Genomic DNA, 13,661 nt, shown 5'->3' with positions numbered 1-13,661 from the left:
CGTGCGCTCGCATCGAGGGAGAAAACGTTTCAAGGCTCGTCGACGAGCTGGAAGCGTACCGAGGCTTACTCGCCCCGACTCGAGACGCGATGGCCTACTTGGTAATTAGAAGAGAAGGAGCTGCTGGGACGCGAAATCGCTAGCCAAGCTTCGTAATCGCGAGAAGGAAGACCGATCAACGCTTGCAACGGTAGAAAGCTTAGGTCTCTATCCTAACACGTGGAAGGTTATGCTTAGATTTGTAGATGGTAAGAATTACGCGTTTATTCGCTTAAAAGTCAATCTTCCTAAAAGACCTTTTCGTTGAAGAGTCATTTGCGAATTACGTTGACTCCGTTTCTCCGAACGAGACGAAATATAAATGACTTTTCTTTCTTCGAGATAGCGACAAATAGTAGTGAAACGATTAGTTTTTCTGGAAATTATAGCCAGCTCTGGCATGCGAACATTGAGAAGCTCGCGGAAACATCGATCCGAACGCTCCTCTCGAGACGTCCAACCGAAAGTAGTACGGGTCCGTGCATGTTCAGACCGAGAAGAAAAGAGCATCGCGCGTTTGGCACGTCCAGCCCGTTAAGTGGTACAAGACCGCACGTGGTCAAACCGGGCCGAACAAGCTTGGCACGCTAGCACCAATTTCGCGATCGCAGTCCTTGTAATAGGCTGTCCAAATATCCAACGATTCGTAGAAATTATCTTTCGGAGACGTTGGTTTGGCGATTCCTGTGACTTACGACGCCAACGTCGCGAACCTTGGGTAACGAATTGGCAAGCGATCCGTTTTTTTTTTCTTATTCGTGTCGAACGGAATCGAAGATATAACAAAGCGCTCGCGAAAGGTTCGCGGATCGACATTGAATAGTACGAACACTTGTTTGATCCGACACGACGCGACAAGGATAAACGAAACTGGAAAAATGAAACGGAACACACGAATTTCCGGGAATACCGTGGGTATCCGTGTAATTTGCATATCCTGATTACCATGTTTCGGGGAACCGTTGATGTCGCTTAATCTATTTCTGACGTCTATGAATGTTAGCTTCTTGGAAAGGTTCTTTCACGGTCGCGTGTTCCGTCCATTCATTGGTAGTAGGTATTTGCCGAATCGTGAGCTGTAATACGAGGAATTGGTAGTACCGTATCGTTATTTCAACGAAGTGAACGATTGCAAGATGAAGGATTAAGGATCGTCGATTTACAGCTCATGCATGTAAATCAAGGTTCTCGTGCGCAACGTAAACGTAAACGTAACCATGCGTAGCGAGGAAACGCGCGATCGTAAACCGTCGAGGACGGGTGGCGCGAAGGGACGATTCTGGAAACGAAACGGATTCGCGTATTCGTCGCACACGTGCACGGATGAAGTAACGCGGGTTTCCGGGGGCAAATAGACCGAAAGGTAATTTCGCCCGGACATGTAGGCGGTTATTATGGATAGATGGTTCTTCGTCAGGCAGTTCTTCTCTCGTTTTCCACCGTCTTCCATCGGCATCGGGCTGCGTTTACACGGGTTTAATACGCGGACAATGCTATTACCGCTATTTACGGTCTCTTAGGTTTCTATTAGGCTCGTCCCGGACAAGCCGTGGGTATTCTAATCGCGCTCTGTCCTCTTAGTCGCTTTTCCTCTTCATCTTCATCCGTATCCTCTAACGCGGGAAAATTGGTTAACCATAACCGTCATGGATATCTCGATGGACGTTGCACTGCTAATAACAAAAGCAATATTGTTTTTTCTAAATCTACGCAGATAGTTCGATTTGTCTTTCGTGTTTCCAGACTCTCGTGCAACCCTCCGATGTAACGATCAATCCGCACGAATCGGACCGCGCTACTCTGCACCGTCGCGTCGCGTCGCGTCGCCCCGTCGAGGTGTCGATAATAGCGTCATCGATCTCTCCTCGTTTTTGCGCTAGAGTGCTCGCGAAACTTTCGTTTCGAGCGATTCGATGGTCGACGTTGGAAAGACAGGAGAACGGCTCGGTGTCCTCGGGTAGAATTTAAACAAACCTTGACGGTTTTGGAAAGCATCGGGTCGATGCACAACTTTGCGCCGTTTTATTTTAAACAAAATTCTCTCTTAAAGATTTCATCTAGGTAACCTGGATAGGATACGTTGCTATCGTTCGCTTGCATTCGTGGAAAGGGAGCAAACGACGCAACAACTGTCGATAGCAATGATAAAAAAGGAAAAATATTGAAAAAGTGTGCCGTAAACGTTGAAAGATTCTTTACGATAAATTTAGTCTTTACACACCGTATCGCGCTTTACGCTCTTAATAATTAATTTATCGCGGAGTTGCAATCCCTGCGAGCGCGTCGTTCTTGCATGGCTCTTCGCGTACCACGTGTCCTACTTGCATTTTCAAGCTCGAACTTTCGAGACTTGTATCGGGAACACGTCCTTCCTGATTGACAATTAATAACATAAAAAAAAAAAAATATATGATAATAAAAGACGACGATGAATATATAATGGATGAACCGAAGGATGTTATCGGAGTTATTGTATGCTCATTTTGTGAAACGTTTAGAAGTTTGTCGAGGTTGTCGACAGGTCCACTTCGGCCATGTCTCTCTCGGACCGTTGTTATCCGGAACTTGTAAGGAGTAAGCGGAGTCGCAAAGGTTTCCATTAAGCTCGCGGGATGGGCTCCGTTATCGCGATGACGGTTACCGAGTGGAATCTTGGCACAGTGTCTGCTACCGGATACGCGATTACCGTGGTCGATCGAACGGCGCCTTGCGCGCAAAGAAGTAAATAATTAAGCCGAACGTCTGGGGTCATCGTGTCACTCGATACGCCGAGTATCGGCGAGACGAGCTGCATCGAATCCCCCGAATGCCGCTGCCTACGTGCCTCGACCTAAATCTACGCACTGCCCACGACTGCAGCCAGATAACCAGACACCCACACGGAACCAGAGAGTGTGAGAAATATGCACGTATACGACGGAGACGGAGATTAACTAACGCTCAAACCTCAGGGAATCGTCTATCGTTACCACCCACGCACACCCCTGTTGTACCTTCGGGAAGCTCAAGTCAAAATCGAATACAATGCCCGCGTTTCAAGAAGAAGGCTTAACGACAAATAGAAAGTAATTGGAAACGAACGAAATGAAACAAAATTTCATCGAGAAATTACGGAATTTCACCTAGAAAAACGAAATTTGTCATCGTGTACGAGAACCATCGTGAAAAAACATTACACCGCTCGATGTTTATATAGATAAACAAACAATGAAACAGAGAGGAAATGGTAGTCGCGAGTATCATGGTTGACGAAACAGGAACGGAACGCTGCACCGAACAGCATTATGTGTTCTCGTAGGAGTTAATCGTGGTAGCGCAAGCTCTGGTGGAAACGTGGACGAACGACTCGGATGTACGCAGCCGGCATCGGCAGCCGCGGTCGTGGTTCGTGGTGGTCGTGGCACGGTTGACGTCATCGGGCAAAATGGCGGTGAAGTGACGTCACTGGGAACCCCCTCTCTCGAAACGGCTCCGCAACGTCGGCGTCGGCCGTCGGGGTAGTCTCGATACCGTACGGATGTCAGAGAGAATCGGAGGGAGAAGGAGAGAGGGTGGGTGGTGGAAGTTTGTCGGACGGGTGGGCGCCGTGACGCTCGCGTCACCGAGCTCGGTCCTCGGGCTGATTTTTGGCAAGATCGTTTCGCGCATTTAGAGGGCGACATTAGCCGGCTTTTCGGGTAACGATCGTCGTCGCGACGGACCTAGCCGCCGGGAGACGCCCCGCGCCGCGTCGCGTCGCGGCTCACCGCCGTCGTTGCACGCACGGTGGCACAGATTGCACATGCATTTCTAAAACGACGCCACTCCAAAAAATTAGTTTTCCCTAAATGAAAGAGATATCGTCGAAACAGAAGAGACATCGAGATGTTCGCTGTTACAGAGGGGTGGTTTGATTACTTAAGTTTGACACTAGATGTGGTCGTTTTAGAAATGCACGGGCGACAGGTTTTCCCCTATTTTCGACCTTGAGTATCGTCCTCCAACACCGTGGCCTGTTTCACAGCGTAAAAAGAGCCAACAACGATGGTTCGACTGGCAGCGCTGCTCGGGCTCGTTCGATCGGCTTTGCCGTGCTCGTGGAGAGAGGCACGTCCCAGCGAATGGTACGTAAAGCGTAAAGGAGTGGAAAAAAAAAAAGGAATCGGACGCGTGTGATGTAAAACTGTACTGCGCACGTGGCGCAGAACCGCGATTTGGTTGCGCGTCGACAACCGAAATCCAGCAAACGAAAAGAGGGTGGCGGTACACGCGCACTCCAGCTGGCTGCAATTCTTAGTCAGCCACCGATTCCATTGCTACCAGCCTAGGGCGCTTCCTTGCCCTCTACCCTTTCTCTCTACGCTCGGATACGTCCCGCTCGAGCATTTTCGGTTCAACGTTAACCTCCATTCGGTCCGACTCGTAACGCGTGGGAGCCGCTCGAAGGACGAATCGGATCTCGACGATGCTACGAAGCGGAGTGTCCAGTGATCGTTGTCTATTTGTCCTATTTAGAAGAGAGGGAAACTTGCCTAACGATACGATAAACTAGTTACGATTAATATACGCAACCATTCCGCGTGTAAACTTTTTCCTTTGTCCACTCTTCCCGCCCCCCTTGAATCGCGAACAGGAGAAAGGATGTCGGGATGTAGCGGTGGATCGAACAACTTCTAAACAGATTAACGCAAGAATCGTGCACACCGATGGAACAATTTTCAAGAGGGGTTCGTTATGGCGGGGCGTCGCGTCTTTTATATTGATTTCCCGAAAGATATTAATAACTCTAGAAAAGTATCGTCGATAACCGATGAGCTATAATAAACTTTCGAGTGCCGTCCCAGTTGCCACGAGCAGGCTAATCTCGACGGGGAAACCTGTTCGTCGACAGGGATGCGAAAAGACCCACGAAACGATAGGCGTTTGTCCATTTTTACGCGGGAAAGTATTTCTGCTTATCAGCCTGGAGCGGAGCGATTCGGTCGAGTCGAACAATCACGGCCTATGGAAATCTAGCGGTGGCCTGTACTCCGAGCTCCGATAACGTTCGTATTTATATCTGTGAAAAGGTGGAAAAAATGGAATGGCCTTCCGACGGGATCGCTGCATCGTTGGCTGTCGATCCGGAATCGAAGGCCAATTATTTCTGCGCGCATCCTCGTCCCCTGTCCGTGCGATTCGCCTATATTATTCTTTGCGAGTACATGCCACCGCAGATATTCTGCGTTCCGTTAGAATCGAAATTTGACGAACCGTTTCGCATCGTCTAGTTTACTTTCTCTTTCTCTTTAACGGTACGTTGTTCATTCTCTAGCTTCTCTGCATATTTCCTCTATAACATAAATGTTTGTTTGCCAAAGACGTCGATTAGTAGAAATCGAGAAATATTTGTACTCGGTAAATAGAAAGTTTACCCCATCTCTAGCAGTTGTTGTACACCTTCTGTTCTTTTATTACAAAAGAGTTCACGAAAATTCTTTTTCATTGCTTCGCGATTCGTCGATTCTGGAATCGAAATGCATCCCTATGACGAAAGGGCGTCGAGCTTTTTTGCGAAATTGAACGCTTTGGAAGTGACGGAGTTGTACGAAAGGTTTTTCGGTTCGTTGATCTACGCCATCTGGCCTGCCAACTATCTCGCGCCGGATACCTCAAAAAAATAATCGAATCGTGAATATTCAGACGCCTCGCCGCGGCGAGTGTGCGCGGTGGAGGAAGAACGAACGAACGAACGGAGATGGCGAGAGAAAAACGGAGGGACGCCGACGCCGACGGCTCGTATTAATTACCCTGAGCATAAAAAACGTAGACGCTAGCGACACGAGCGTTTGGCACGAATCTCTCTGCAGTTGGGCGCGTCACTCGTTCATCCCTAAAAGCTCTAATGTGGGCGACGTTCGTACGATCGACCTGGACGAGACAGGAAATTCGAAGGATCGTTAAATTTCGTAATTTTTGGACCGTGCGTAATCAGCGATACGTTGCACCTGTTGCTGGCGTAGCAATCATCGAAGCGGTGATGAACGGAAGAGCCGTGTTAGACGATGCATTACATCGTTCCACCCTCGCCGCGGCGTCAAGTCGTTGCCAGGCAGTCCGTGCAGGCTCATTTTCGAGAGTACTATCGATCTGTCGGTCACGGGACTCGTTCTATCAATTATTACCCACTTGGATTTCAATAATTCAAAGACGCGTTTGGTCGTGCCGGATGCGGACGGATTCGAAGGCAATTTGCAGGCGACTCGACCGTTTTCTCCTGTTTAACGACGTTACGTTGGATGCACCCGCACGAGAGAATCATCCGAAGCGGATATCTATCGCGTTTATCGAATATTAATATTCGACGAGATTATTTTTCTATTCGAATCCGTGCTCTATCTAAAATGTCAATCGAAGGAACGCCGGTTCTCGATGAAAATTTACTTAAAAATTCTCAATTTCTCACGCGGAACCACCACGCGTTAATAGTATTATACCTCTCGCAGGGCACTCTGCGTAGAATAAAAATGATCGATCGTATCGTTGACGTTACGAGTGAGGGCGAACAGCGATCACCGCGTCGATAGTAACATTGTTACCGTTATTACGACATCGTGGCTGACTGATAATGCTATGTTAACGCGTCTCGCATGTACGAGGTCGGCGTGGGCAGCAAATTAACCCTGCCAACGGTAATGGACTCTCGCGGGTGGATGTACCGAAATAATTTACGTATCCTCCAAACGCTCGGACGCGTCCTCGACGTGAAGATTCTTTGGGAGGCAATTTTTTCTTACCTTCGAGAGCAGACAGGTAAATCAGAGACTCGAATATCGCGACTTGTCATTTCCGACGTCATAGCTGTCCGTGAATCGCGATTACCGGTTGCGACACGCCGATGGCGACGCCGTCTCGTTGACGTTTTTTCACCTAGAAAATGAAAACCAAGGACTAGGATCGTGATACGAACGGTAGTAATCTCACTGTCCGTCGCGACGCGAAACGTGGCCATCATTTGGAGAAGGTAAAGCCTGCAAGATAAAGAAAAAGGTGCATTATAAGATTACTCTCGTTACCGAATGAAAAGCATCGGGTACGAGTTCTGACGTTCTCAAGAGAATTTAAGGAGCACTTTAGAGGGTTCCCAGGGAGCATCCCGAATACGGCGACGATCGATCAAGAATATATTCTTCCGCGCGTTGTGCAAATTCTGTGGCAGAGGATTTTTTTTTTTATTTTTAGAACGACAAGGTAACTTTTACATTGCACCGAACTACAAATATATGAAACTAATTAATCCAGAGGTTCCGTGGAAAAATGGGATTTTGAAAAGTCTGCATTGGAACCTCGTAATATTTTCAATTATTCGAATTTTACCACGACTCTTTCAGGAATATACTCTCAGGACTTGAATGTTTAAGAAATTGGGATTATCCGAAATTAGCGAACCGCTTCGTTAACGTCATCGAAAAAGCGAGCTTTTTCGAAGCGACGCGTTCTTCTCCCATCCCATCCCCATCTCGTTTTGTCTCGTTCGGAGCACGTGCTCTAAATTCTTAAAGGCGGAACGCTGATCACAGCTGAATAGAGAATCAAGGTTCGCTGAATAGGACGCAATTTTCCAACGATACTTTGACGAGCTATCGAGCTTGGTAGCATCATAAAAGTCGCGAGAGGCTCGCGGAGACGCACCGATGCACCGGCTGGAACCTTGTTGCGAATTTATTGCATTACCGGACAGCTTGATTGCACTTCCCTGCGAGGAGAGGGCACGCGCACGGGCCGATCCTGGCTGCAAAAGTCTCGGCTAATGGAGTTAATTAGTCCCAGTTTCGCGTAATATGCTCGCGACGGCCATTAACGAGACTTTCTCGCGAAACGTCTGCGAAACATCGCGCGTCGAGTGTTTCCAAAAAATCGACGAGGATCTTCGTACACTTTGAATACAGTCGCTCTTCGTCGATGTCACGCAAGCGTGTTTATTTGAAAAGAGACCGTAATGTCTCGACTCTAATTGAAATTTTGAAAAGACAACGTATACCGTCCCGAGTCGCCACTGTGTTTACATATCAAACCGCCACGTTCCCCACTCCTCTTCTCGATACCTGTCGAAACGAAGGAATTCTCGTCTCGGACGGTCTCGTTAGTATTCGATTAGAGCTATCATCGCGACGTAAAAGTGTGATTTCCGTAAGTTACTGATCTCGATGAATATATCTCGCTCGATGTGTGTCGGCGACGATTTTCCCTCGCTTGTCGCTGTCTCGTGTACGCGTAGTTCCTCGCGGAAACCTAACGGCTGCGACGACTGTTTCAGTTGTTTGTGAAACGAAGCGAAGGAAATTTGTTAGAAAAGGACCTTAATTATAGAAAGAGAGTAATTTTGAGAAAATTTTAAGGTTTATGCAAGATTGAAAAACGATCAGCGATGATTTCGGTCGCGTTATCGTTTTCGTTTCCATTCGTACGCCTACGAAAGCGACGCGTGTTTGCGAAATCGATTATGGCGACGCGGGTACCGTGGCACACGCGCGACTCCCACAACTTTCTTTGAGTGTTTACGACGACTAACTCGTTTGATCGTTTCGTGATTTCCAGGTTGGCAGCGCAAGAGGCGGCACAAAGGGACCCTGGATACGCGAGTCAGTACAGGAGAAGGCCGAGGTGGGCCGGACTGAGTGGTCTCGGTGACTGGACTAGCTTTGGAGGGGAGGTAAGAGTCGTCTAAGCTTGAAAAAGCTTCGTCTGAGATATTCGTTAATTGCGGGTTCTCTCGCGGCTCCTCTTACAAAGCCGCTCACCCTTCGCGGGCGAATTATTCTCGCTCGTTTCTTCGCTTCGCTTCGTCGCGAGGGATTCGAATGTTGCGATGCCGAGTAGAGCCGAGTAGTTACGAAACGTTGCCCTTAAAAAGTGTACACCGTGACTCCACGAAAGAAAATGTAATCTTCCACGAGACCATTCGTATAAACTGTTTACATAGGGTGTTCCGTGCCAACGCTCATTAGAAGTAATCGGTAGGGCGTATACTCGGCGCAAAAAGGTCTTAACCCTTTGCACTCGAGAGGTGACTTTCGGTCACCACTAGGTTTCACGCAGCAAATCAACCAGCAATGATGCTTGTTTAGATTTAATTTCTTTGGAACTCCAAGTGTCAGAATAATGATTGTCGGCGAGGCAAAGGTGACCTGATTCTCAAATCTCAAATTAGCTGAGGAAGCATCTCGAGTTGCTGGTGGATGTTAGAAAAAGAGGCTTCGAGTGCAAAAGTTGAACTTTTGCTCGATAAAACGCTAATAAAATGAAAATGTGCGAAAATTTGTAGGTACCTGGTCTGGTGGACATGGCGCCAGGCCGGGATCAGGGCGGAGGGGCGGGTGGCGGTGGGGGAGGCGGCAAGGGCACCACGTCGTTGTTCATCCTGTCGGAGGATAACTGCATCAGGAAGCATACCCGCTTTATAATCGAGTGGCCGCCCTTCGAGTACGCCGTCCTGCTCACCATCATCGCCAATTGTGTTGTCCTCGCCCTCGAGGAGCACCTGCCGAAGCACGACAAGACCATTCTCGCACAGAAGCTCGAGGCGACGGAAATCTACTTCCTCGGGATCTTCTGCGTCGAGGCGAGCCTCAAGATCCTCGCCCTTGGCTTCGTCCTCCACCGTGGCTCCTATTTGCGCAACATCTGGAACATCATGGATTTCTTCGTCGTGGTGACCGGGTGAGAGGACCATTTTCTATTTCCATTATCTACTTCTATCGTTCGAAAATTTCAGACATGTTCCGCGACGGAAGACAATTCTGCACAAGCCTTTATCAACGTTTCGACGTTTTCCTTGAAATCATCCGTAGTTACTTTTTCCAACCTATGCAGAATTGTCCTCCTTATCGGTATTGGCACTGGCATTGTTGTTATTCGTATACGAGCATTTCTATTAATATATTCTTCTGGTTAACTTCGAGGGAAGATCATTCCGGTTCTCGGCTGCCTCGCGGTCCAACAAGCTCGAAAGAAAATGGGGTATCTTTCGGACGCGGAAAAAGTGAAATCCAGAACAGGCCACGAGCATCGAAAACCGGGATATTCTTCGGAAATGATTCGCGAAATCTCTCACGGCCCCGTTTACATTCGTTACTTTTCGTCATACCGCGATCTCTCATGGTCACGACTTTACGATCTTACGTTCCCTCCCTCGTTTTCACCTCCGAACAAACGAACGAGCGCATTCTTGCTCTCTTCCATTTTTACTATCTCCTTCTCTCTCTCTCTCTCTCTCTCTCTCTCTCTCTCTCTCGCTCTCTCTCTCTCTCTGTGTTTGTCTTTTATCCACAGGTGGGCAAAATTTTATTCGAACAATAGGTGAGCGATGACGCAAGTTTATTCGAGTAAATGGTTGTTTCATAATATAAATACTAATTAAAATTTATCGAACCGATAACTAGAGCTAGTTCAGATGAGAATTTTGTCCATCTCCGATTCCTCCGTGCTCCGCGTTTTCCGATTGATGGAAGCGAGAGTAGAAACGCATCGTTGTCCCGACCAACATTACACGATTTACACGTTTCCGCTTTCCATCTGTTCGTTTCCTTCGCCCCGAGACACCGCTCGTTCGAGCGAAGCAGACGTTTGGAGAGGAAAACAGTGGACGAGGAGAATGTTACGGTCAGGTCTGATCGGCAACCCTAACGCGTGATTTCTCTACAAATTGTTTCGCGAGTTAACAAACCTACGGTAGAGCGATAAATGATTCCGATCTCGTTCGCCTCGAGGAATCCTGCCAACGGAGAAGGTCCTTTCGTCGTTGTTAGCTAGATGGATCTCCTACTGCTCTTTAAGACGCGCAAACGACCGACTAATGTATTTGTTTCGAGTAAGTTTCGAGGAAATTTGAATCGACGAGGTTAGTTGAACGAGGACCGAGGAAAGGATCTTTCTCCGCGCAGGCTTAACATTTAAGGAAGAACGTCGATCGATTCTTTCGGCCGAACAGATAGATTCTAGAGTAATCCTTGGATTAGGTCGATGACCGTGTTCGCCGAAACAAACGTGGACGTCGACCTGCGTATGCTACGTTCCTTCAGGGTCCTCAGACCGCTAAAGCTGGTTTCGAAAATTCCAAGTGAGTCAGTCACAGTTCTGCGAAACTGGCAGAGATGCAAAAGCCATATAAGTAACTAACAGTAACTAACAGAGTGCAGTAACAGAGAACAGTCGAGCAGCAGATTGATAAACTAACTAAACCCTAACACCCCCTGGCAGTTGTTTTCCTGGCAGTTTGTGTGCGTTCGACTAGTCTCCTTAGTTTTAAACTGTTTCTTGATTAACAAGACACACTTAGTTCGTCGAACCATTTAGTTTCTATTTTTGTCTGTCGCTATCTCTATACCTACTTCTCTCTATCTATCTGTCTGTCTGTCTATCCGTTTGTCCGTTTCTCTTTTTTATACTTTAGTTGGCACGTTGGGTCGACACCGTTTGGTTGATTGGTTTTGCTTTCACGAACAAGCAATGCTACTAATCTACTAATCTACTAATCTACTAATCTACGCTTTATTTTTACTTATCCCATTTCTTTTTTTTTTTTATTTAGTTTCTCGACCAAACGTGTCATTTGAGTTGATCCATTTTGTTTGTTTTGATTTGTTTTGTTTTGTTTTCAGTTTATTAACTACCACTTAGAGGCTATGGGTGTATTAGATCAGTTGATTGACGCTAGATGATCGTTGAGAGTTGATGATCGATATATTAATTGAATATAATATCTATATATTTATATTATATATTCTGTGTCTACGTGGTTTGCGTAATTCGAGTGTCTACTTTATATATCTATATACGTATATATTCTACTGCCTCTATAGAGGACTTGCGTGAACTAGTCGCTAGTGTTATATTTCGTTATTTGCTCTATCTTCTGTCGTTATGTTCAGTTTTGTGCACACGTTGTTCTTATTTAGAGACTTCTGAAGTCGAGGAATTAGATATTTACACACATACACACACGCACGCACAAACAAACACAAATACACGTACAAGCGGGCGTATACAGACACGTCGGATCGTCGAACCGAAATTTTGGACTTTTCATTAAGGAGAGGTAAACTGCGAACGTGGCTCGAATTTCAGTTACCGGGAAAATATGCGTATTGTCCTTAGCTTGGGATTTCAATTTTTTCGTTCCTTATCGCGATACGTTGTTCGCGCAGCGAATTTTCTTTTTCGAGAAAGAAAGAAGACATGTTCTTTTTACCTGGAATTTGTTTAGACCCAGCCCCGTTCGCGTGAAACGTTCCCATCGCGTTCACCCGCGACAACGCGCGATCACACGCCGAAACAAAAAACCACACGAAGCTACTGGCCTGCGGGTGTCTCTATATTTAGCAGTCTCTATCTTTAGCTACAGTCACTGATTGATAGAGTTGACTATACATTGGTAAATAGGTACTAGGTGTTCTAGAGCAGTAACGTATTCCAGCGAGCTCGTGTTTGCTAGAGAGTCGTACCTTTAGACACCCTCGAGAGACCGTGTGTCATCGTCCTACAAACTCGTAGACCTCACCGAGGTGTCCTCTCTTACACCGGCTTCCCTTTCACTATTGATCCTGGAAGCTTCGTTCTCCTTTAATCGACGTGTTTGCCATGCGGAGGAAATAAGAAGTCGATGCGAAAGGTTCACGACTCGTTCGCACGAAATTCACGATTGTCTGGAAGAACGGGTCTATGAAGTTTTAGGAATAGAAATTCATAGTTGTAGCTGTGTTCTTTGTATCAACGACGAGTTTAAAATGGCAGCTTACGATGCGCGAACGCAGAGCTCTGCAGTCGAGTCAAAGGGGTGCGCGGTGTCGGTGATCCGTCGCGATTGTTCGCGATTCAAACCCCGTTCGAAGATACGCATCTAACGAAGAACATGGAATACGGGGGTCGATCTATACTCTATATTCTATAGTCGCGAAAGACAGGGGCGAAGGGTATTCGTCGGAGTTCGACGACCGCCGCGGACGTTCCCTTTAACAATTTCGTGGAACTAGAACTGCGGTTACGTTTGTATCCAGCACCGATTTACCGTTTGCGTCATTGTCTCGATAAATCTATATCTAGCACTAGAAGAAGTTTCCTCCTTTTCTTGTTCTTTTCAAGAAAAATCATCGTCAAAAGTTACTTTAACTTCAATTCACATCCACAGTTATTTTTTCACGCATTCTATCCCAGATATATCGAAACACATTTTTCGCCAATTTCGATCGCTACGATGCGACGATCGACCAAATTGATTTCCTTTGAAACCGTTCCGCCCTTTCACGAAGACAGTTTAAGGAGCAAATTCACCGATGCGCTAATTCGATAAGCTAATCCGAAGCTGCGAGAGTCGAGAGCTAAGCTTCGAGCCTTTTGTCTTCGGATTGGGCTGTACAATTGAGCCAGACTAACTTTGACCCGTTCGCCTTTGACCGAACCGAGCGAATTTCAAGTTTCATCTTGTTCCAATGCGGCTGTTTATTCTGATACTGTTTCAACCCTAGTCTTAAGACAACGGTTGCCTGCTTAGAAAGCTCGGTTTTATTCGATACATTAAATTGTCGCCGATTTGACGTTTCACTCTGGAAATGCCTTTTTCTTATTAAATACGGAAAACAGCATTGTCTACTGATGTTAATCATTTA

General features: G+C 46.8%; 1 protein-coding gene across 5 annotated transcripts in view; it reads left to right on the top strand.

Annotated features, from left to right (window-relative positions):
* Positions 1–13,661, top strand: part of LOC128892004 (voltage-dependent calcium channel type A subunit alpha-1) — a 98,183-nt gene that overhangs the window by 36,517 nt on the left and 48,005 nt on the right. For 4 of the 5 annotated variants that reach the window (XM_054152035.1, XM_054152033.1, XM_054152031.1 and 1 more), the window contains 2 exons: positions 8,596–8,710; positions 9,323–9,717. In XM_054152035.1, coding sequence (XP_054008010.1) covers positions 8,596–8,710; positions 9,323–9,717 — 510 coding nt within the window. Of the gene's footprint in view, positions 1–8,595; positions 8,711–9,322; positions 9,718–11,048; positions 11,117–13,661 lie in introns of those variants that run through there. The other variant, XM_054152034.1, reaches the window with a different exon arrangement.

This window comes from Hylaeus anthracinus, unplaced genomic scaffold, assembly GCF_026225885.1.
Source record: "Hylaeus anthracinus isolate JK02 unplaced genomic scaffold, UHH_iyHylAnth1.0_haploid 12002, whole genome shotgun sequence".
Lineage (NCBI taxonomy): Eukaryota > Metazoa > Arthropoda > Insecta > Hymenoptera > Colletidae > Hylaeus > Hylaeus anthracinus.
Note: the sequence above shows the minus strand (reverse complement) of the source record. Positions and strands in the feature narration are given on the sequence as shown.